Source organism: Dromaius novaehollandiae, chromosome 1 (assembly GCF_036370855.1).
Source record: "Dromaius novaehollandiae isolate bDroNov1 chromosome 1, bDroNov1.hap1, whole genome shotgun sequence".
Taxonomy (NCBI): Eukaryota; Metazoa; Chordata; class Aves; order Casuariiformes; family Dromaiidae; genus Dromaius; species Dromaius novaehollandiae.
This window is the reverse complement of record NC_088098.1, coordinates 102,712,819-102,735,621: the sequence shown is the minus strand read 5'-3', so window position 1 is coordinate 102,735,621 and position 22,803 is coordinate 102,712,819. Positions and strand designations below refer to the sequence as shown.

Sequence of the window (22,803 nt, the reverse complement as noted above, 5' to 3'; positions counted from 1 at the left end):
CACCTTCTGAAACATATAAGGGAGAACCCACATTATAACACAGGATAGCTAGCACCTTTTCAGACTTTTTAACCTGTTGTAAACTCCTAAAAGTGTTTTTTTTTTTCTCCCCTTGTTAAGCTAACTGAGTTGAGCTGGCATGACTGAAGACTACCGTTTTGCCCATCAGAAAAGGGTCATATGAGTTTTTAACTAACATCAGGACTGCAAGTGAGAATGCAGTCTTTGAAACCAGCTGGATACTCACCTGCTTTTGAGTGGCCTTAAGTGTTTCCCCAAAACAGATAAAATGCTGATTTTTCTCAAAGTAAATGAGGATGGAGAGGGAGAGGAACACTTGAGATCATATATTAGTTGGATTTCTAAAGTCTGCAGGACAAGATAGTTCACATTCAGTAGTTGAAAGGAATCTCTCTCAGTTGTTGGGATGTTATGTTTCTGTAAATCCTAAGTAGCTAAGGAAGCTGCAGAGAGGTGGATAGGAAAATGAGTGAGTGAATACTTTGAAAAAAATGATCAGGTTTATCTCAAAAGCTAGAGGCCAATTGCACTTAGTGATCAGATAATTCTAGTTGTTGAGAGCCAACCTGGTTAATAAAAATAATTTAATGTCAATTCGTATGTTTTTCTTGGGTAGGAGAGAAGGTCTCTTCAGATGAATTTGATGTAAGCTTTTTTATTTCTTGTTAAGACTGAAGTTTTGTTTGGTAATTTTATTGATAAAACACACTCTTTTGTAAGGTATTTGACTTAGAATGATGTGCTTTATTGATTGCCAAATTAAAGTTGTACAAAATCAATAACAACACATACTAAAAGGGTTAAGGGGGAGAAAAGAGAAAGAGGGGAGGAAATAGTGAGATTTTTTTCCCCCTGTTTGGTGGCAGTGAAAAATCTCAGTGTAGGTGTGGATGGAGAGTCAAAATCTGCTGGCCACGTCTTTTTCCTGGGCAAGTGTTCTTCTGCATCTGTCAGTGATCAGGAAGAAATATGGAAACTTTGTTGGTAGAGTTGTAAATACCAAGTTAGGGATCTAAGATTCACCAGTTTTTCTGGGAAACGAAATGTTTTCAGCCAAACACAATGTCTGCTAAACATCTAGCAAAAGAGATGTAGATTCCACTTTCAGAAGGAGAGCCTGTGCTCTAAAAAGGAATTGAATTGTGGTAAATTACAATCTGAAAATGGCTTTTGGAGTGGGGCTGTACTTATGATAACTGTTATAGTACTTGAATTATGGATACAGTTGAGCCTGATGGTGCTACTAGGGGATTTGTAACATCAGAAAAGTTAATAAGAAAAATAAAGATGCTTCTAAGAAGAGTCATGATGGGTTCAGAGTTTGAAAAGCCTATTTAAACTGAATAAAAAATTCAGTGTCTTTGATAAACCAAGTTAGTCTGAGTGAGCAGTGCCTAGCTCACAGGGCACAAGGGCAATTGTGTTTAAGGAAGCCTCTTTAAGCAGCCAAAGGTGCTTAGTGAGATCCAGTTGCTAGAAACTGATCCTAGATGACTTCATCTTAAAATGTGTCTTATATTTTTAAAAAAGGACTTTAACTCCTAAAATTAACAAAATGATAGATATCCATCTCTCGAAGTGTTTTAATAAGGATGCCATGTTTTTCATATGCTCTGTCAACTGGAAGTTGAGGCCAGAGTTACACAGGAGAGCTTGCTTAATGGTCTCCTTGTTTCATAAAAATGTATGGGGGAAAAGATCCTTAAGTAATATGCTGCTGGATTTCAACAGAAATACCCGCACATTATGCTTATCTCTAAGTCTCTTCAGAAGCCAAAATTTTCACTCCTCTCTGTCACCTTCTTTCTCTCTCCACTCTCTCCCCCCCCCCCCCCAATTGTTTATATATAGCAAATACCATGTGTAGGCTGAGTGCTGACATGACCAAATGACATTCAAATTGCATATGGGCAATTTCACTGCAAGTTTCTTCTTAGCATGCATCAGACATCATAAATGGAAACCATAGTAGAAAGAACAGCTGTAGAGGCAGAATCAATATTTAGTTAAGTCTTCTGTATTAAGATTTCCAAAAACTGCCTTTTTGTTGATATCAAAGTTACATATGAGTGAGATAGCATGTGAGTGCGCATATTTGCAACTTCATTTGGAGTGTCTCCTCCTTAACACCTGACACTTAACTATTTAGTTGTTATATCAATATTAGCTGGTACTCGAAATTCTTTCAAAATGACGCATTCACTTCGAATGTAAAGTTTCCTGATTTTTCAGCTTCTCAGATTCCAGGCTCTGCCACACGTATGTCCACTGCAGTTCTTTGTGGAAGCTGTGTATCTGTTATCTGCTGTGGAAGTCGCTACAGACCAAGAGACTTCAATTTTTAATTCCTTGGCTTTCATCAATTTAAGATGGACTGTTAATGTTGATATTTTATGGTTCTAAAAGTCTGAATTATGCCAGGTGTATAGGGGAATAATAGTCTGTTTTTTTCCTAATGATTTGTGAATTTTTTTCAGTTGAGTGGGCTTACTGTCATCATTTCTAACAATAAATGAGATATTTCACTTACCAGAGGCTGTACCCTGTTAAAGCTGTGTTTATTTCCCTGGTCATTTTAATGTCACCAGCTCAGCTGTTTCTTTGAAGTGCTGCTGATTAGCCTGAAAAGAAATGTGGAAGGGTATGCAGAAAGGGTAGAGAAGAAAATGAAAACTAAAACTACTTAAGCAAATGAGCAGCTTTCAAGTTAGTGATGGATTAAGGATAGTTCCCACAGGTGGGGTAATGGATAAAACTCACTGGTTTGCTATGTCTTATATATGTGGATGGGTGGATAAAATTCAGAGCTAACTTCCAATGTACACATTAAACTGCTCCAGCTTGCTTATGTTTCCTGTCTTATATATAAATGTCTATTCTTGTATGAGAGAGCTACCATAACTGTGGCCTTTTTCATGGAGTTAGAACCTCCACAAACGTTCATGGGTAAGCTTGCCTTGCTCACCTTGAAAAATAAAGATCATTTGTAGGTAGGTGGTTAAACCAGGTACAAGGATAGATGTTTTGAAAAGTCAGCACAAACGCAACTGACTGGTATTGGGTCTATTTCTTATTTCTTTCCAAAAAAAGCTGACTATTGATAAGCATAATGTTTTTCTTATGCTTATCCTGACTTCCTAAGGAAAGAGAGGTTTGTGATTTCTGTCCATCTATCTGTTTCTTTCCCCTCATCCTCTAGAAAGTTGCAAGCAATTGGCCCATTTTAACCAAACTGGACAAATGATATTTCAATGATGCTCCTGTAGTTTTCATGAAGGTGGTTTAAGAAAAAATTAGAGATAAGATCCTAATTTTACATACAGAATGATAAGCACTGTTACCACTGAGGCTTGAGATCTTTTAGGTTACAGTTTTTCATGAAAATACCTACTATATTTTCATGCTCAGCAGTAGTCAAAAAGCAAATAAAATTCTAGGACTTACCAAGAAAAGAACAGAGTGCAAAATAAACAAAAAATAGTACCATGCAGCGCTCTCTCTCCCTCGCCCAATAAAATGATGTAGAAAAAAGGCATTAGGGATTACAAAAACTGTGAATGGCTTTTGTACAATGAACAAGTATGTAGGCTGGAGTTTATCATTCTGGGATGGGTAAAACGAAGGGGGGAAATGGCAAAAGCCTGTGAAGCATGGTGGAGAGGTGAGTAGAGGACTATTGTTCAGTGTCTCTTTTTGTACAAGAACTAGGAGGAGTGAACTAAGCTAGAGAAGATAAGCTCAAAACAAACTAAGGAAGAAAGCTCTTTGCGTGTAATTTAAGTGGTGGAACTCCTTGCTGCAGGGCAACTCCTAAAAGCTTACAGGGGCTCAAGAGGAAGCTGAACAGATTCACAGGAGAGAAAAATCCATTGGCAGCTATTTAGAAAAATCCTCTCCCACAGGAAGTCTTTGAGTTGCAATTTGTGTGAGGAAGAAGAATTGGGGCAAGTATTTTATGTACCTTCTGTGCTCTTACCTTCTTCCCCAAGCAACAGCTTTTGGTTGCTGCTTCCTGGCTAGCCACAGGGTATTAGCTAGGGTACACAGGCCCTTTTGCCTAGCCCTGGAGGGGTGTTCTCACATGAACCCACAGTCTGAGTAGAGGAGAGATGTCCTGTTTGTGCTGCTGATAAAGGAAAAGCAGAAAAGGCATAGTCCCCAGGTTGCTTATCTGAGCAGCTGACCTACAAGTGCGTACATGTGGCTGGTCAGTACGCCTGCACTTCCAGACAAGCCACAGTGCCTTCTGCCTGCTGTTTAGCCAGCAGATAGGGAAGGGGGTGCGGGAGGAGGCTGAAAAGGGATGGGAGCTTGGATGGGGGTGAAAGCAGTGTTACATGTACACGACACGCAAAGGAGTGGAAATGAGTAGAAGGTGGGATACATGTTTGAAGGTCAGGAACATAGAATAAGATTTGTAACTAATGAACTGTCTCTTATTTGGCTGCTCACAGGGTAAGTGTATTTTTAGAGTAAGATCTAGAAAGCTGATACAGAAAGAAGATAATTAAAATAAGAAATATTGAAAGCACTTGTAAGAGACATTGCCTTGTGGAAGTCTTACAACTTGGCCAGAAGGATATGTATTTTGATTTCTGACTTCTCTTTCTGCTGTGTATTCTTGTTTGTGATTTACAGATTGCCGGGCACTTTCTAACTGGTATAGTGTTTCTTAAACTTCAGTATCTTACAGCCGAAGTGAAAAGCTATTTCCTTAGCAGCCATTGCCTCCTGTTCTGTAAATAGCATATCCATTTTACGTACTGAGCAGTTGCTGAACTAGCAGTATATCCTTAGTTTTATTTTGCTGTATTAGTCAAGGAAAAAATGGAGGTGCTTTTTAGTAGATATTTCCTTTACAAGATGCCATAATTGGTGTTTTACTCACCAGTGTTTAAACTCTGTAGCCAATATGAAGCAGATACAACCTCTTTCTCATGGCCAGCTGTGCAAGTTGCTATGGGAACTCGGTGGGGACTATCTGCAGATTACTGCTCAGGGGACCACACCTGGCTTATTTGCATTCAATTTAAGTTGGGGAAAATTCAAAAGAAGAAAAGAGGAGTGTAGACTAGCCAGTAGGCAGTCGAAAAGGGCTTGTCATTTTGAGTCTGTCACACTGGACAGAAAAGCTGCTCTTATTCAAGGCTCTTGCAGACTCATGCAGGGTTCTGAATTTTGTAGCCTTTTCCGTGCTTTTTTGCCAGTATTGTGGGGCTTGTTGGAACGGTCATGTTGCAGGTTTTGTTGTATTATTGCCTCTTATCTAGTAAATCCCAGTAAATTTGCTAACTTTCTTTGCATTTTTAATAGGTTAATTCTCTGTGGTGGTGAGGGATTGTGGAGACAGCATGGAATACAGATCGTTCTTTTAAGAAGGCATTTTAGTGCAACTCAGTGCCATATTAAAATGTCAGTGTAATACTGAATGTTGCTGGAGAGCTTAGGCTGCATTTTTCTAACTACTGAAATTACTCTTCTTTCAGTGATGACTGTGGTGACTTCTCCTCAGAAGGCTATGGAACAATTTTCATTTGAGTAGGCAGCAGTGGTCAGCAAGCAGCTTTCAGGCTGTTCGTGGCTGGGTTTCTGTGGGTTATGGTGTCCTGGCACCTGAGCACTTTGCTTCTTTCTTGCTTCTTCGTTCTCGCTACATCGGCTCACCTATGACTAAGCCTGGCCAAAGCTGAGTAAAATGGCCCTGTACACTGGTTTGTTCTTTGTGCTGTTTTCTCCTCTGGTTTCACTTGTCACCTGCTGTTTTCCTACCACAAAGCTGATAAACGGTCTTGGTGCCTTTCTGCAGGAATGTCTTGCTGGAAGTTTTAAAATTTTCTCAGAATAATTGGCTTAGAAGTCTGAGAAATCCGAGATATCAGCAATATTTTAAAAATTCTGCTGGTTAATGGGTGATTGTCTACCTGTAAACCTTTCTGTTCTGGTCTGCTTTAGTGTTATCTGATCTAAGATGATTCCCTTCTCCCTATAGACTTTCAGCCTGTAGCGCCTCTGTAGAACAACATGAGGTGGTGTTTTGTGCATGTGTCAGACATTTATAAGGTGTACTTTTTCTTGTTTAATTGCTATAGTTTAGTCTGTTAAGGTACTATAGAGTTATTACTGCTTATCTTGACATTCTTCTGTAAAGCATTCCTTGAATTTTGGGATTAGTACTGTGTAAACCAGGTCTCTGCTAAAAGACCTGCTGCTATAATACAACTGTTACTCTATTTCTTTGTCTGGTAGTTTCTCTCCAACACTCCCCATTTTCTCTACTTTCAAAAACTTTTAGTTCTCATCTCCTCTTCAGCGCAGCCAATGAAAATAAGTGATTAAACAGTTTTACAGTGTAGGGATCAAGTTTGCATTTTTGAGCATGGAATTGGTGTATGGGGGGGGATCAGGAATCAGAGTGCACTCAGAAGTGGAAATGAGAGGGGTATGTGCAAGTATAGTAACTGATAAGAGTTGTCAACATTAGGACTGAGAGTCAATGTCCCAAACAGCAAATAGGTAGTTGTTGTTGGATTCTGAAGTTTTTCCAGGCAAAAGTTTCTGCAGTTGTAAAAACCCACTATTGCTTAAACTAGTTTTGTGTTGAAAGAATTTCAGAATTCGAATGTTTCTAATTTAAATGGAACATGTAAATCTTAGATGCTGAATGTATTCAGCTCGTCACATAAATTGTGTGCCAGAGCGCCTAAGGTGAGACCATGGCATGGGAGTGGGTTTGGCTGTAGGCTCGCAGAAGGGCTTAAGCTGCTGCTGCTGTTGGAGCAGTCTTGCCTGGCCCCCATTGTATGTTCCCATCTCTGTGCTTCAACAGCATCAGTGTTTGTCCCCGTGGATTAAGGAACTGATCTGGATTAAGATTTTCCCCTTGTGTTGATTAGTTTTAACCCAGATCGATTCTGTCGCTTAGTTCTCTGTGTGGTGGCCCGAGAGGAGGCGGTGTGGCGAGGGGTCAGGCAGGACTGCAGCAGCTGGAGCCAGTGCTGGGTTTTGCTGACCGAGCATTTGTAACCTGTGGTCATTCACTGCAAGAGAAGTGTCCTGTTTTGACTTTTTGTTTTCCCTTTGAAAACAACATGATATGCATATGTGAAACTTGTGTTTTATTGTAGGCATTGTCAACAAAGAAGTAAAATATTTTGGGCACCACTTTTTTTTTCCCCCTGTTTTAACTTTTTGATAGCCTTTTTAACTTAATATTTTCAATTGATTTCCCCCCCCCCCCCTTGCAATTTGGGACTAGATCATGAATTTATTTGGAGACAATTCCATATCTGTCAGACTAGCACTTCCAATCAAACCAAGCGGAGAAACTAGGGCAGTGTGGCAAAGCTTACCTCTACTAGGGTTTGTTTGGGAAATAAACACGCCATTCCTGTCTTCATTGGTGTATGTCTGTGCATGTATAAATAAAATGTGCATGTCTTCCGAGCAGGTCCTCTGCAAATGTAGCCACAGGAGGTAGTAATGCTGCCTATACTTGGGCAGCACAGCTAGTATAACTGTTCTTGTGGGTATTTCCTGGAAAAGCTGATCAATGCCTCATCTGCTCTCGCAGTAGCAAAGCTGCAAAAATGGGCAAAACTGTGCTTGTGAACATTTCCTGGAAAAGCTAATGTAGATAATGCCCTCTGTAGGCGCACAGAGGTTTTCAATCTGACACTTTTTACATTTCCTAAATTATTCTAAATTAAAGACCCAGATGCCCAGTATCTTTTTTACACTGACTGATAGCAAATGCAGTCTTATGTTAGTTGTGTCCATCCAAAATGATAGATATTTGGATAGTTTTCTTGATGGGTAGAATCAGTGTCTGCAGTGTGAATAACTCAGTTTCTTTCTTCAGATCTTGCATCTGGCAATTTTTTGTTCAGTTTGTAACATACAAAACAGCTTGTCTGGAATTTGGCCTTTTTCCTTTTTGAGATCAAATAATTTAAGCTTCAGAAGGAAGCATTCTCATGACAGATCTTGTAATTCCTACAGGTGTTAATAGTGTCTGGATCAGTGTGCTGAGGGCATTAAAGCAATATCCTCCTTCAGATTTGAGATAGCTATTAAGGAAGAGAGAGGAAAAGCAGTTTCTGCAAGCGATTTTAACAGCGATGCAACTTCACAGTTCAAACCATGCTCTATAAAGGTTTTGCATGTGTTTCTTCATTAATTTGTTCATTAAACACTTGGTATTTACCTCTAGTTATCATTCTGTCTCTGCTGCAGATCTTGGTCTCCTGCAGAAAGCATAATAAACTTGCACTGGTGACTGTGATTTATGTGTTTTGAGAGTGCACAATCGTATATTTAATGACAAGTAGTGTGGAGACTCTGGGATTTGAATTGAGCCAAATTGCATGGTTGTTAAGTCATATACTGAATTAGTCTATTCTTTGTAGAGACCCTATTCATCAAGCTAGGCTAGTAATTACTATTTATCAAAGTAGAGAAAAGGGAAACAGCATATTTGTATAATGTATTATATTTTCATTTACAGGTAAGTTTAAAAATAATGTTTTTAAGTTCTGAGAGCCTGTCCTCATTATGTGACTGGACCTGGGAAGGAAAAATTAATGCTTTTTGGAATGCACGTGCAGGGCTGTTTCATAAATGTAGTAGATCATGCAACTGCTAAAACAAGTACTGCAGTTAAATATTTGGGCCGGGCTGAAGTAGTGTTCATATATGCTCAGATAACTGTGCTGTGATTTACATATTTGAAAATATTCATTTTACTCCAGAGCAGTCCTTGGTATTTTTAATGTGTTTTGCAATAACAATCTGAAACTAACAATATTTATGCCATCTTCCTTGTTTGAGGTGTGTGGGCAGAATAGGTAAGGGTGCCCTGGGTTTGGTGGCACAAATTGTACTAATTTTGCATTCAAATGCAAGCATAATGCTTTCAGCAGCCACCGCGTGTGTGGAAGATACGTTTCCATAAATGTCACCGCAGCATGTGACCGGTGAGAGGCCACTACTTCAGTGTGTGGGCAAGGAGCTGCTGGGAGCCCCAAGGGGTCCGTGAGCGGGGGCTGGCTTTCTCTGCAAGAGGGAGTTTGGGGTCATCCCCCCTGCGCCATCTTGGGGTGGTCGGTGCATGGGAGCACTCAGGCTTCTGCAGCTGCCCCAAGCTGCAGCGTCCCGGGAAAGCCCGCAAGGTTCCCAGGTTTTTAGACTCCCCAACAGTGCTGTTGCGCCGACTGTGTGCTCTTAGGTTGTTTCCTTTTTCTGTCAAATTTTCAAAGTTTTGCAGATACAGTTCCTGAGCCCTCCCTTGTGTTTTGTCAGTGTAATTTCACATCAGTCTTCATTTCACGGTCTTTCTCTACTACTTTATCTCCTGCAGCACTGTTTTGAGAAGCAGTGTAGGGCATGCAAATCTTTTAAAAGTAATCAAATAATAAAACATATGTTGACTAAGCCATACGCATGTGCTCCAGATGTTTAATACTTGTCAGTGTAAAGTATTCCAGCTTTGACAAATGAGTAACTTCAAAGGAAAGCGAAACCCACATACATGTGTGTGAATAAAAGCTCAAAAGGGTGTCTCCATTCAAATATTTACATTTAAAAAATAGTTTGAGTGTTTTAAAACGATTCCTGCATAACCTTGTAATACTATTTTTATGTGCAAGTTTACTAGGAAATGAATATTGGTTCTAACAGTATGAATCCACACCTCAGGTATGGTGGAATCAAAGCATGATTTGCACAATTTTTACGTTAATTTTTAGTTGAAATAAAAGCAGATGAGTGCCTTCCTGCAACTACGGAAAAAGTGTTACTGTGCTACTGCCCTATGGTAGATGCAATGTGCTAGTTAAGTAACCCCAATCTGCTGTTCTCAAATAGTATGATATTTTGAGTTGTTTTATTTGAATCAAGTTCCTGGAGTCAGTGTTTATGACACACTTGGTGTTTAGTGTAAAAATAAAAGCATCTCAAGCCATTATGTGGTAGTGATGAAAACCTTGAAAACTTATTATGAGCAAAACATGAGTTCTTAAATCAGAAGATGTAAAGAGGCAATGTTTGTTACTCTTCAAAATATTCTATGATTTCTAAGCAAATGTTATGACTGTTTCATGGATCAAAGTTGTGCTTTTGAACACAAAGGATTCACTGTGTTGTAGACTTACTAAACTTGCACTGGATTCATATCCTTTGCTTCTGAAAAGATAACATTCAACAGAATGGAAGAAAACCAAAAACTTACGTGGGTATAATTCTGATACTTTCCTATATGCTCTCGCTTGTAGACAGTGAGGGGAGGGCAGAACTGTTCAGCTGATGCGCCAGGATGATATCATTAGACACGGGTTTTAAATAAGGCCCAGTTTGCTTGTGAAAGCCGTAACACTGTAACTCTGGATAAGAGCGTTCTTTTCTTTTCTTTTTTTTCCTCTCTTTCCCCTCTCTGCCAGTCAGGCTTTTTTTCCCCTCCCCGTATGGCTGCTCTCTGCTATGAGTTTGACATGATCATAGCTTTCTTACTATAAACATGATTTTATTACACCATAGTTGCTACCCTCTGTGGACAAAAAATAACTGTCAGATTTAAACAAGCAAGCAGAAAACAACACAACAAAACTCTGTACTGATATGTGAGCTGCTTGATGAGATAATTACTGTTCTTGGTTAGCCATCCCCATGCTTAATTTTGCTCAAATAAGGTATGTGAAAGAATTTTGAAAGACCATTTATGTAGTGGAAAGTTTGAAAGAAGAGTCATGATTTGAGTTTGTGAGAGAGAAGGAAAATTAGATATAGACTAAAATTTCAATTCATAGTAATTTTGTGATGACCTGTAATTCTAAACCAAGCCAAATTTTATTTGACTTTTCCAGAAAACTGCCCTTTGGGTTTCAGCACAAACTTAGCAATTTTCAGATAAAATCATTTTGGTTGGACAAAGCCAAAGGTGGTAGCTAAAATTAGAGCTTAGTTGCAGTTTTAACTGCTTTTTGTCCATAATTACTCTAAGAGGATTGTGCCACCTTTAATAGTTTATTTTATTGAAGTATGTGACGTTTTTTATAACGCATTAGAGTTTTGTTTGATGAAATTTTTATTAGGTTTCGTTTACCTTGTGGAAGGAGACTTGGAAATGTCTTGAGTTAAAATATAGTAGCTCTGTGTAATGTAAGTTTAGGGCTAGCGCCTGTCTACTCATCTTGGCTGACATGACGTATAGAAAGCAGTCTTACTCTGAAGATGTCAGGGTTCATTGACACGGTGCAAAGTCATGCTCTCTTTTCAAAGCTTCTGTGACCAGTCTTTTTCCGTGGTTGTTCAGGATAAAATATAGTAGAGACTGATACACTGATGAAGGCAGTATGCTGATATGTTATGGTGAATACCATATTTCATTTCCTTGCATCATTCCAAGTATGCTGTTCAAAAGTGAAGTAATGTGTTGGTGGTTTATTGGGTAATCTTGCCTGGTTGTGTGAGAAGGTTTGCCTGGGAAGCTTATAAAGGTCACACTTGTCAAACAGAGCTGCCTAGTGGCAGAAGTTTCCTAGCTGTCATTGAGGGCATATAGTAAATGACACTTTATTAATATATGGAAAAATGTCTATATAAGAATGAAGATTCTTTTTCCCCATAAAGGTGTTTGAATAAAAGAATGTTGATGATAATTTTGTCTTTAATTCTGCCCTGTTTGTAGTCTCAAAAAAGAGAGACAGATACCATCAAAGATAGGGTTTTAAACATCCTTTCCCTGTAGTTGATAATAACTGTTGATATTTATATCACTTTTTTATAAATGTGTGTGTACATATGTATATCAAATATGTATATATATGACACTGATGTTCTCAAAACAAAATTATTCCCCATACAGATTATGTCCTGATGAAATTACAGTCTGTGAATTGGGCATAATAAATGGAAAAAAAGAGGAGAGAGAATAAAAGAGAAGACAAAAAAGTAGGTCTAACCAAGAACTGCATAACCTGAAGGGGGAAATGAGCTTCCCTTACCAAGAAGTAAAACTGTATCAAGTGTAGTCACTAGAACTGAAAAAGTAGTGGCATGTTGGTGGGAGAAACAGCAAAGCAAAAGCATTCATTTGAAGTGAGAAGATATGGAAGATTATCTAACTATATTTATTTGGCCAAAATTTTTTCAATTAGATAATAGGGAAGATAAAATTGTCAAAGACTGGAGTGATCACTGGAAGAGAAGTGTGTGTGTTTTGCCAAGTTTAGTTTTGGTAGTCAATATATAAGGTTTTATTTTGATAAGCAGGTTAATAGAGGTTACAGTTCAACTGTACCTTTGTAGGGGGTTGGTATTTGTATGAAAAGCTGATTGACACAATCGGGAACAGTAAGTAAACTTTTGTTTTTTCCTTGTTAGCTGTCAAGGTGATGTTGATGGTATGGGTGATGGCTAGCACCATGGTACCAACAGAATGTCTACTAACACTGCTTCAGGGACATCCTTCCCTGGCCTTTATTTACTGTTTGCTTATTCTGTTGTTTGATAGAAGTCATCCATCATTACACATGCCTGCTTTTAACGGTCACTTCCTGCATTCATCTGCTTTTGATACTGCACCTGTGTTCAACTAGCTCAATGCAGACTCTCATTTGTGAAAGATCCCAAAGACGACACTACTGTCATCTTACCCTGCTACTGGCTGCCGAGAGCTTAGCTGATAATAAAACTGGCACTTGCTTTGTGATGTGCTTGACTTATTGTACCATTTGTGTCCAGTCTCTGCCGATGGAGCAAATGGGTCATCTCACAGTGCGCTCCAAAAGCATGTACAGAAGAGTGCAGTTTGCTGAAGGTCTCTGAACCATGGTGATGTACCTCAGAGGTCTTAATAGGACACCTGAATGAGTAGAAAATCAAGTTGGAAACAAGGTATTAGGGCAACCTATTCAGCATGCAGTTGTATCCCTGCAGTTAGCAACACCTTCCCTTCTTATCATCTTTTTCAAGTGTAGATCACTCATGTTAAATATATAGTGGGGAACATCTTGTGTTAAGTAGAGATTTGAACCTGAACAGAAGAAGAGGTCAAGCGTGGAAATAAATTTCAGTCAGTACCAGATGATTGAGAAGTCCCTTCTGTCTTGCTCTCTCTCTTGTTTAAAGAGGTGGTGCTTGAATTCACTTCAGAAATCAGGAGAAGAAAAGTACAGCTAGCTTAAAAGACTTTCTTTTTTTTTAATTCACGTTAAAATCTCTAAGTGGGTGGCCCAACCCCGTAGTCCCTGGCCTTGATCATCACATTGTCTGTCCGTGATCAGGTTGTAGAATGTTAAATGCTGTGATGTACATGTTACACTTTAATTTCTCTATAAATGCTCTTGCTGTTTTGGAAGCTGGAATCTGAATGGTAAACAGACTATTTAAAATGGTTTAATCTAGGGTTATAGTTCTTCAGTACATTTAAATCTACAGACCACCCTAGGAAAGGGGGATTGATGCCTCTGTAGACTAAAGCCGCTTTCCTATCCTCCAGTCCTTCAGCATGTTTTATGGTCCAGTAGCAAGTATGCTGATTATCATAGGTGGTTCAAAGATGCAACCTGGGTGTAAAGTGTCCCTTTAAAAAATTCCAGCTCCACAGTAAGCTTTGTTTAGCTATTTTGTGTACACTTGTGGAAGAGGTTAATAGTAGGGGAGGCTTTGTGTGTGTGTGTGGTGGTTTTTTCAACTGGGAAGTCACTGGGAAGTATAAAACTAAATCCATTTTGATTTCACTTGGGATAGATTAGTGGGTGTCAAATGTTGCACAGTACTTGACATATCCACTGCTGCTAACTTGGCCGTTGCAAAGGGATTACCAGATAATGACTCACCAAGCTCTTCAGCCATTTAAAAAGGCTTGTGCTGCTTCCTTGCCTGAGTGTTACCCTCTTCGCTGACTAGCACCATCTTGTGACAGTTTGTGTTAGGATGTGGAAAACTCCACACAGATGTGCGAGCGCTGGTTTGACAGCTCTGCGTTCAGCTTCTACCTTGCTAATTGTTTTCTTGGGATTATTTGGTTTGTGTGGAAAGCTTCCCCACCCCCCCCTTCCCCAAATCCCCTTTATTACTGAAGTTATTGTTGCCAGCAGGAATAAGATTAAAGGTGCTTAAGTCTGTAGAGTTGTTTCTAATTTGTACGTGTCATTTCGGTGGCATTTGAACAGAACTCTGTCTCCTTCCCCTCGCTGCTCCCCTGTGGTACTGTGCTCGAGTTAGGGCTGGGAAGCCAAGCTATTGGAAGAAATTTCATTTTGTTCCCTAATTATTATGCTGGCACTTGGGAGATAATTTTTCCCTTCATGCACTGCCAATTAATATGCAAATGAGCTGATAAATATTTATACCACAATTTAAATTATGCAGGGAGCGCTTTCAGTGTACTCTGCAAATGAATTGTTCATGGACTTCAAAGTGCTGGCTGCTGTGCTAACGAGGGGAGATTTGCATAAGGCCCTAATCAGGCGCATACTGATTAAGCTTCATTATGGAAACTGCCAGCTGCAATCTTTGTTTCTATTTTATTACAAAAAGGGGAACTTTTCACGCTTCAGTCGCCTTGACAATGTCAGACACAGCTAGTAGGAGAGACTAAAACTCCACAGAGCAACTGAAGTTTCCCTGTTCAGCTGAAGATTGCTATGGTGTAACTGAAGTTGTGTTTCTTCCCCTACCTCCCCACTCCCTTGCTTGTTCGGTTGAGAGCAGTAGTGTAGATTTGATAGAAATTGTCATTCTGCCTTTCCTTGGACTGTCTGAACCTGTAGAGGATACCACAGCAATGCTGGACTGCAGCGACTACGTTCTAGGTGGGTACCAGCTCAGCTCTTTCTTATAAGCGTTTAATATGGAAATAGAGGGTGTGAGGTTGACTATGCATAGAAGCTTAATCACATATGCAGAGACTGGAGAAGGTACGTGTAAGGCTGAAGCTCACCAGTGAATCGGCAGCAAGTAACTCCCCGTTATAGATAAATACATAGCTGCGTAAGGGAAATATATGTATTTTCCCCTTCCTTTCGATCCAGCAGAAATCTTTTCCTCTACGCAGAAGCGATTTGCTGTTAGGCTTGGGTAATGTTAATACAGACCTTTCACGTTTAGGATTTTAATCTGAGAAACGTTTGGCTTCTAACAAACATTGAGTCTGAGGACTTGACTTGCATATACATGTGTTCTGAATATTAAAGCATTAACAAAAAATAGGAGAGAGAGTCCCAGCCTCAAAGAATTTACTAGCTGTATTGAGCCATTCCCCAGCAGAATATTATGTCTGTGTATTTTTAATGTAATAGCGAGGTTCTTCATGCGTAATAGTAAATAAGGTGGAGTCCACAGTGGTTGCCATTGATACCGTTGCAAGCTGAGCCTAAGGTTGCTGGGATAATGCATTTGCAGAGCCGAGATTCCATTAGGACTACAGAACAGACAGGCTGTAATTTCTTCTTTGTGTAGTTTTTATTTATAATAATTGATTGTCTGAATTTGGCAAAAGGTGTTTATTTTCAAAGCTCTTTCCCCGAAGCTCAACATAAAGAATTCTTTTTTCTTTTGATTCCATTATAAAAGGTCATAGAGGGTTGAAGACAGTGCATTCTAAAGCAGACAGCCAAAAATTTGCTTCTAAACTTGAAGTGGTGCTCTGAAAACGAATTCCTCCTGTAAACTTTCAAGTGATTCACTGAGTGTTTAGTATCTCTTCACTCATGTTGAATTTTGTTCTTCCATGGGGATCAGTGAATCATTTATGCTGGTTCTGATGGAATATAAGGCAATTCCACAGTAATGGGTGAAAGGAAACGGTTAATGAAATTCTGTATTTAGATTTTTGTGTGTTTTACGAGATAGACATAACTCCTAGTACTCCAGGTTTGTCCAGTATCTGCTTTTTATTTCTTCTGAATAGCTTTTGAAACATTACTGAGGGACTGTGAAAGCCTGGCACGGTGCTGTCTTGTGTCACACTCAGCTCTGCTAGCAGAGCAGCCGTACTGAATGTATTTGCTCCTGAGAGTTTGATTTCAATCATGCACCTGCTGCTTTCGATCCTTCCTTCTGTGAAGTTTGTTTTTAGATAATGTTGGCAGAAACTTGTAGCCCAGGGCCTTTATTTAAAACCCAAGAAAAGTCTAAAAGAAGGGGAGAAAAAAAAATGGAGGGCATTAAGGCTTTCTTTAGCCCACTTCATTTGTTTATTCTTTTAATTTATTCATTATTCAGCTTATTCTTTTAATTTAATCAGAAAGCTTATGAGCTTTCTGACTATGAGCTTTAAACCAAATCATCTTTTTTTATTAGCTGTATAATGAATCTGTAGGTTCTGTATCCTGCAGGTATATATGTATTTTGCCAGTAGCAGTTTTGTGCTTCAGATGTATGTCATACTATTTGCAGTGGAAATAGGAGCATTGTTCTTGATATTTTTCCATGCACAAAGCCCACAGATTGAACAAGAAATAGTCAGCTGGTGAAATAATGGATGCTATCCTTACTTTGAACCTCAGCAGTGCTCGAATGATGTTTCTTCATCAGACTTGCTGTTTTTTTCCGGTAGTAGTGTTTGATGTCTGTGTCAGGGATGAATCTTCATAATAAAACATTCTTAATTTAGCCACGCTTCTTCTACTTGAGTAAACTTTGTGTATGTCTTGTACTAGCAAACACTGAAAACCCTTGTAAAAAGGGTGTATTTTGCAGTATACCCTGACAGAAAGCCATCTCTGGGTTGCTTTATGGAAAGGGATCTGTACAACTGTAACTTTGTCCTGAGCAAACTTGCTGGTCATGCAAAAGGTGCTTTCTAAGCACTTGCTGTATGAGCCCCCTTGTACAGAGGGAATATTCACTGCGTGCCCTGGAGTGCTGTGCACAGAACAGTCACATCCACCTCCAGGACTACTTGCTTAAAATACCATTAATATCCTGCATGGTGGCTCCAGGACTTCAGTTTCTGCAGCAAACTAGCACAGGAGGCTCAGCCTTGTTTTTCCCTTGCAAGAGCTGCTAAAAGTCAGTCAGTGAGTGGATCCCATGGTCCTGAGAGATGATCTTCTGAACCTGTGCTCTCCCCTTCTGTCATCAGCCCTGTCATGAGCTCATACAGTCCTTGTGCTCTTGCTTAACAAATATATCCTCCATCCAACAGCCCAACAAGATAGTCTGCTTTCCACCAAAGAATATATTGAACTTCTAGGCTCTCTTTGCTCCTTTTCCTGCCAGATGAGCACTCTTCATCTTCGGGTCCGAAGAGAAGTCTCCCATTAACTTTTCTCTGAACCTAAAATAATTTCAGTAGCCAGCTGTGTGTCAAGGAACAAATTAATGCTGTCTGTCAAATAAATGTTGCCTACAATCAATTTAAATAAATGTGCTGTGCCGTTACCACAACAATAAACTCAATTTAAGGAATGCACAACTACTACCTAAAAACGTAATTTAAATTTGTTTTATGCACACATCCAACAGCAAAGAGTAGCAGCCCAAATAACTGATTTCCCATGTAGCCAGTGGAACCATATTCTCTCCTTTTTAGAGCTTATATCATACTATCCAAATATGAAAAATGATAGAATAAGGAATTAGGAAGCAATAGGTTCTATATCTGCAGCCTTGAGAGCTGTCTGTCAAGATGGTGAACTCTTGCCTTGAATCTGCTAAGCAGATCTTGTGAGGAACAGGGCAAAACTTCCAGCCTGTAGCTGAAATGTGGTCCAGGAGCATCTTGTTTGAATGCTTGTCTCCTCTTGCTCCCTGCTTGAAAAAGCAGTGTAACGCACATACCTTTATAATGAGAGTAACATTGATGGAGGCATGTCCCAAGCCAGTTCAGACATCTTTTACATGTAGCTGGCATTGAAACAGTTTGCTCATAGTCATAGAAACTTTTTGAGACTAGTTGAGACTCTGAAGAAGCTGAATTAACTCGTTAGGGAAAGGTTCCCATTTGTTATAGTCCTCTGGACTTTCCAAGCCCTATGTGGTTCAGCTGCAGTGTTTATTTATAGGAAAAATTGTTAGTTTTAAAAAAATATTGGTACATCTTAAGTTGGTTTTCCTTAGAGCATGCTGAAGTTCCTCTAAATTTAATGTGCTTTCTATCTTTTCTGTCCTATATGCTCTTCTTGCTACTTCTTACTCCCAGCCAAAATTCAGTGTGACTTGCTTTTCATTTGGGTATTAACTGCTTTGTTCCTTGTGTTTTGTTCATGCTAGTATTACCTTTCCCTGGCTCTGATGTCCTGAGGATGGCACCAGTTTCCTCTGGGCAATAGCAGGTGCTAGTACACAGCTATAGACCAACTTCTCATTTTCAGTGTTTCCATAGACTGCCAAGCAGTGAAGAATCTGGAAATCCTTGGAAATACTTGGGGAAAAGATACAGTAGTTAATACTGTTACTGTATTCCTTTTCAGCCCATTGGTATTTTGGAAATTACTGCCTTGGTGGAAGCAGGCGACATCAGTGACATTAAGTATACCTAGCAAGAGAATATCCTGAACTAAAAGGTTCATCTTTAGCTCATTGAGCTTGTCTTGTATTTAACTGGTTATGGGAATAGAAGAATGGATTTAAGGATTTGCTTATACCTCATTTTATCAATTGGTCTGTCTTCAGATTCTTTTTATAATTTTGGTTTGTGATAATGTGATATACTAAGGTTAGTAGCAAGGAAGGAGGAGGTAATAAGCTGGAGAGCTGATGCTGTACAGAGAACATCTGTATGGATTCCTATGTAAGGAAACTATATTCTCTGTCTGCCGTCTGGAGAGGCCCTCTGCATTGCACTATATTCAGCTGACAAGCTTTGAAACTGAGAGCAGACTTTTCAATAGATTCATTCAGAGGGAGAAGGAAGAGGAAATATGCAAAACCTTAGATATTAAAAATATGTAGGAAATATCAACTAACTTAATATCAGTGACGTTGCTGTAAAATAAAAATTTAGAGTTAGGTAACGGCGTCTATTTAATTATAACAACTGGGTTTCCTTTTCTTACGGAAAAATAGTGTAGGCCATGGTGGTCTGACTTAACATTTTCAAACCTTTATGTAGTTATTGTTTCTTTTGTTTTTGTCTTTTGCTTCTATGACTGTTCCACTGTGCTGAAAATACTATAGTAAGTCTTACCTGTCTTTGCCCTCTGACATTCTATCTTTTATTCTCTTAACACCATTTCACATATGTGAATGATGACATACATAATTTGAAACAGCATTTAACCAGAAAACCCAGCATTTTGTTCTGCACCTGGACATGCTTTTTGTACGATAAGCTGAATTAGGGTAAAGTACATATCAGATCTCTGGTGTGTTCTGTACTTTACTTTTGGACAAGAAGGTATCAATAGCTGTGAGGTTTTTGGGGTTTTCTTTTTTTGTTTTTTTTTGCTCTGTTACTTTATATCTTTCACTTCTGTTTTAATGCAGACTCGAGAATGAACAATCCGTCAGAAACCAGTAAACCATCGATGGAGAGTGGGGATGGGAACACAGGTAAGAAATGATGTCTTGGTGCACAGATATTTTCTGATGGAATTGAATGGGTGTGAAAAGCAAAATTTCTTCACCAATTTACAGGATTTTTTTTTTTAGAAGAATACTGTTTTAATTTAAGACTTGAAAACTGATTGTCACAATATGCTGAAAATAAATCATTAGCCCCAGTGTATGCAGAGCACTACTCATGCATCATCAATATGCACATAATAGTCCCTACCCTCCCTTCTTCTATCTGAAATGTTTCTGATAGTATGGAAAGCCTGGTGTCCACAGCTCACCATAAAGCTGTCTCATCCTTTCCTTTCAGAACCTACCTTCAGCTGCCTCTAACGTCGGCACTTTCTTTTTGGGTTGAAATTTTCCATGGTGGATGTGGGCCATTGGCTGATCTTGTTTGCATTTTAGACTTCATTCAAGCTATTGCAACAGTTCTCAAGAACAAGGCAAAGGGAGAAAGCATCATTTCTCAACGCTAAAAAATGTTAGTGACCTTTTCTGTGATGTCTTCATGTGTTAGAACAGAACTTTGACATTTGGCGGAGGAAGTTGTTGTGTTGCACCTTTTGGCACGTCCTTAAGATGTGGCTAAGTTTTGTAAGCCCTTGAAGAAGCATTCAAAGCCACTGTACCTCAATCACATGACTTAATTCCTTTCTGGAGGTCATTTAAGGTTCATTTTGGAAACAAGAGACATGACAACTCTGAAAAGTATATAGAATCTTCTCTGAGCTCAGGATAGTGTTTGGGCAGAGGAGACTTTAATTTGTTCTTGCTGCTTTGAGAGAGGTCTAGCTTCTTTCCATGAGAAAAATAACTTCTTCTCCTCTTGTTCAATAAAAACTTTTCTTTTATTTTTGACTCTGGAAACTGTGATGAAATTAACAATTTATTGCATTTTGTGCTGTTATCTCCTCATTCTGTTTGCAAGGCTTTACAGCTAACAGTAACTGACTGTTTCCAATACTGATCCAAGAGGCTGGATGTTTTCTGCCAGTAGAGAGGGGGTCAGTCAAAAGGAATTCAGCTCGCTTATCGGTGTTTTTTGTTATTGGCATCTCGGTTTTCATAATTTCACTTGTGTTGGTAATACGGGGGGTATTGGTCCTTTCTTGTACAAAAATGATTTATAATGAATTTAGTAGTCTTTTAGGATGATATAAAGCATTACTTTCAAAAGTCTACAGGCTGTAAATATTTCATAGTTATAGATAGCATCAAGAGAAAATGGCTTTAAATCTCTCTTTTTCCATAGAATCATTGTAACTAGAAGTACGTTCTAAGAGAACGTAGACTTTCTACTTTGACCACAGTTCCCTGCACATGCTTTTTCTGAAGAGTGCATCTCCTGATGGATGTCTTCAAATGCAACTTTAACTATCAGTTTTGCCTAAATTAAACTCTTAAAGAGGAAGACTTTGTTTATAGGTAGTTCATTATCACATAAGTATTCGCTCTGCTTTAGTAGAACCCTAGCTTTGCTGTCCTGAGGCAAATAGATCATCAGCATAAGGATAGTGGTAACAGTATAAAGAAATTGCTGGATTATAAAGCTTCACGTAGCTGCTTTTGTCACAAAAGGGGATACAGTGTCTGTGGTTTTTATGTTCTAATACTAAGGCTGCTTTATTACAAACGTTTGATTACTCTCTTGATGGCATTTGTTTGGACCTTTTGCAAGCATTGCTTCTGTAATTTAAATGTCCCCAGTCATTCATTTAAGATTTATTGAATTTTTAGATGATGCAAACTAAAAGAATCAAGAATTTTTGAGGACCCTTGGTTCTGCAGTCTTTATTTTGTGTTTATGTGTAGTGCTCATAAATCATTGCAGGTACTGATTATTAACGTTTGTTATGTTCTTTGGGGGCTCAAACATCAATTACATTAGTCAACTGGTAGATTTCTAAATCCTGAAAGGAAAAATCATGACATGTAATTTCAGATTTCTGACGAGGGTACCTAAGTTATGGTTTTAGGCTCTGTGCATACTTAGTAAAAAGAACTCGGCTTTTACTTAAGTGCTATGGGGCTGGATGTGCCATTGATTGTACAGGAAGTTAAATGCACGAAGATAAATTTTATGAAGACTCTTGAGTTCTTATTTTTGTAACTTTTTGATAACTCCACTCGTTTCCGCGTGATGTTCATAAGTCACTCGAGTCTCGTGTTTAAGCACTGCTAGTCTGTCTGGTAATCCTCAGCCGATGTTTGTTTGAGTCATTGGTGTTTCAAACCTCTAGTAAGCTGATACAACTTGACAATTTGAGGAGAAAATTACTATAGTGCATGAAATTTGCATCTGGCAGAGCTAGTGGCTTCAGGAAAAATATGATTGTCACTGGTAATGACTTAAATCAGAAGTTTTGTGAGTTAATAGCTAATTTTCATGGAAATTAGCAAAATCAGGGTTCTGTGCCTCTAACACTGACTATTTAGGGAACATAGTAAAGTTCCCTGAATAGAGTAGTCACAATAAAATGCCTGAAACAAATTTTAACTTTTGAATTTTCATGCTAATTTCATTTCCCTTTAAGCATCTGAAAAAGTAACCTGTATTTCCAATCAAAAAAAAAAGTCTTGTGCTGGCTGATTGTTTCCATAAGAGCATGGTTTGAACTGATCTTCAGTATTGCAGAACTACACAAATCTTTCCCAACCTTTGGCTGTGTCTAGACAGGTCACCTAGTATCTACTGGAAAAGAAAGGGAAAAGCAAGACTGAGTGTCTTATAGTAAACTGATAGCCTTTCTTTTTCCTTATCGAGCTTACAACGCTTTCCAAAACAATTCAACCTTTTGTTTCTTTTTGTTTAATGCCCATTTCTTTTTCAATGATGTGCAGATGCAGTACTTCAAAATATCTGCCTTTGAAAGCAAAGAATATAACTTCTATGAAAACTGTAGTCTGTAACATGCATTGACATAGGCAGCAAAAATAAGTTTTGTAAGGGTAGTATTTGAAAGAAGTATTCTAAATATTCTTCTTTGCAGTGCTTCATTTCATGAGACTTAATTTCCAGTTTCCATAAAAGGAAAGCCTATGGAAGAGGGACCATGAAACACTTTCACAGCTAAATTTTTGACCAAATATCAGTATTATATGTATTGATAATGTTGGTTAGGAATCCATGACTTCTGGGTAGTGGGGATCTTCTTCCCCCCTCCCCGCTAACTGTTCAGGGGTCACATTAATGGAACGTGAGGATTCAGTAGGCAGCTCTCCTTTTTCTGAGCCAAGGAGGAGGGGGAAATGTGGAAATGTAGTGCAGGTGCTGAGAGATAC

At 38.8% G+C, this 22,803-nt stretch overlaps 1 protein-coding gene across 5 annotated transcripts in view; it reads left to right on the top strand.

The window, feature by feature from the left end:
- POU2F1 (POU class 2 homeobox 1) overlaps positions 1-22,803 on the top strand; it is a 121,231-nt gene that overhangs the window by 43,752 nt on the left and 54,676 nt on the right. For 4 of the 5 annotated variants that reach the window (XM_064522612.1, XM_064522609.1, XM_064522591.1 and 1 more), the window contains exon 2: positions 19,450-19,515. In XM_064522612.1, coding sequence (XP_064378682.1) covers positions 19,450-19,515 — 66 coding nt within the window. Of the gene's footprint in view, positions 1-14,647; positions 14,832-19,449; positions 19,516-22,803 lie in introns of those variants that run through there. The other variant, XM_026093285.2, reaches the window with a different exon arrangement.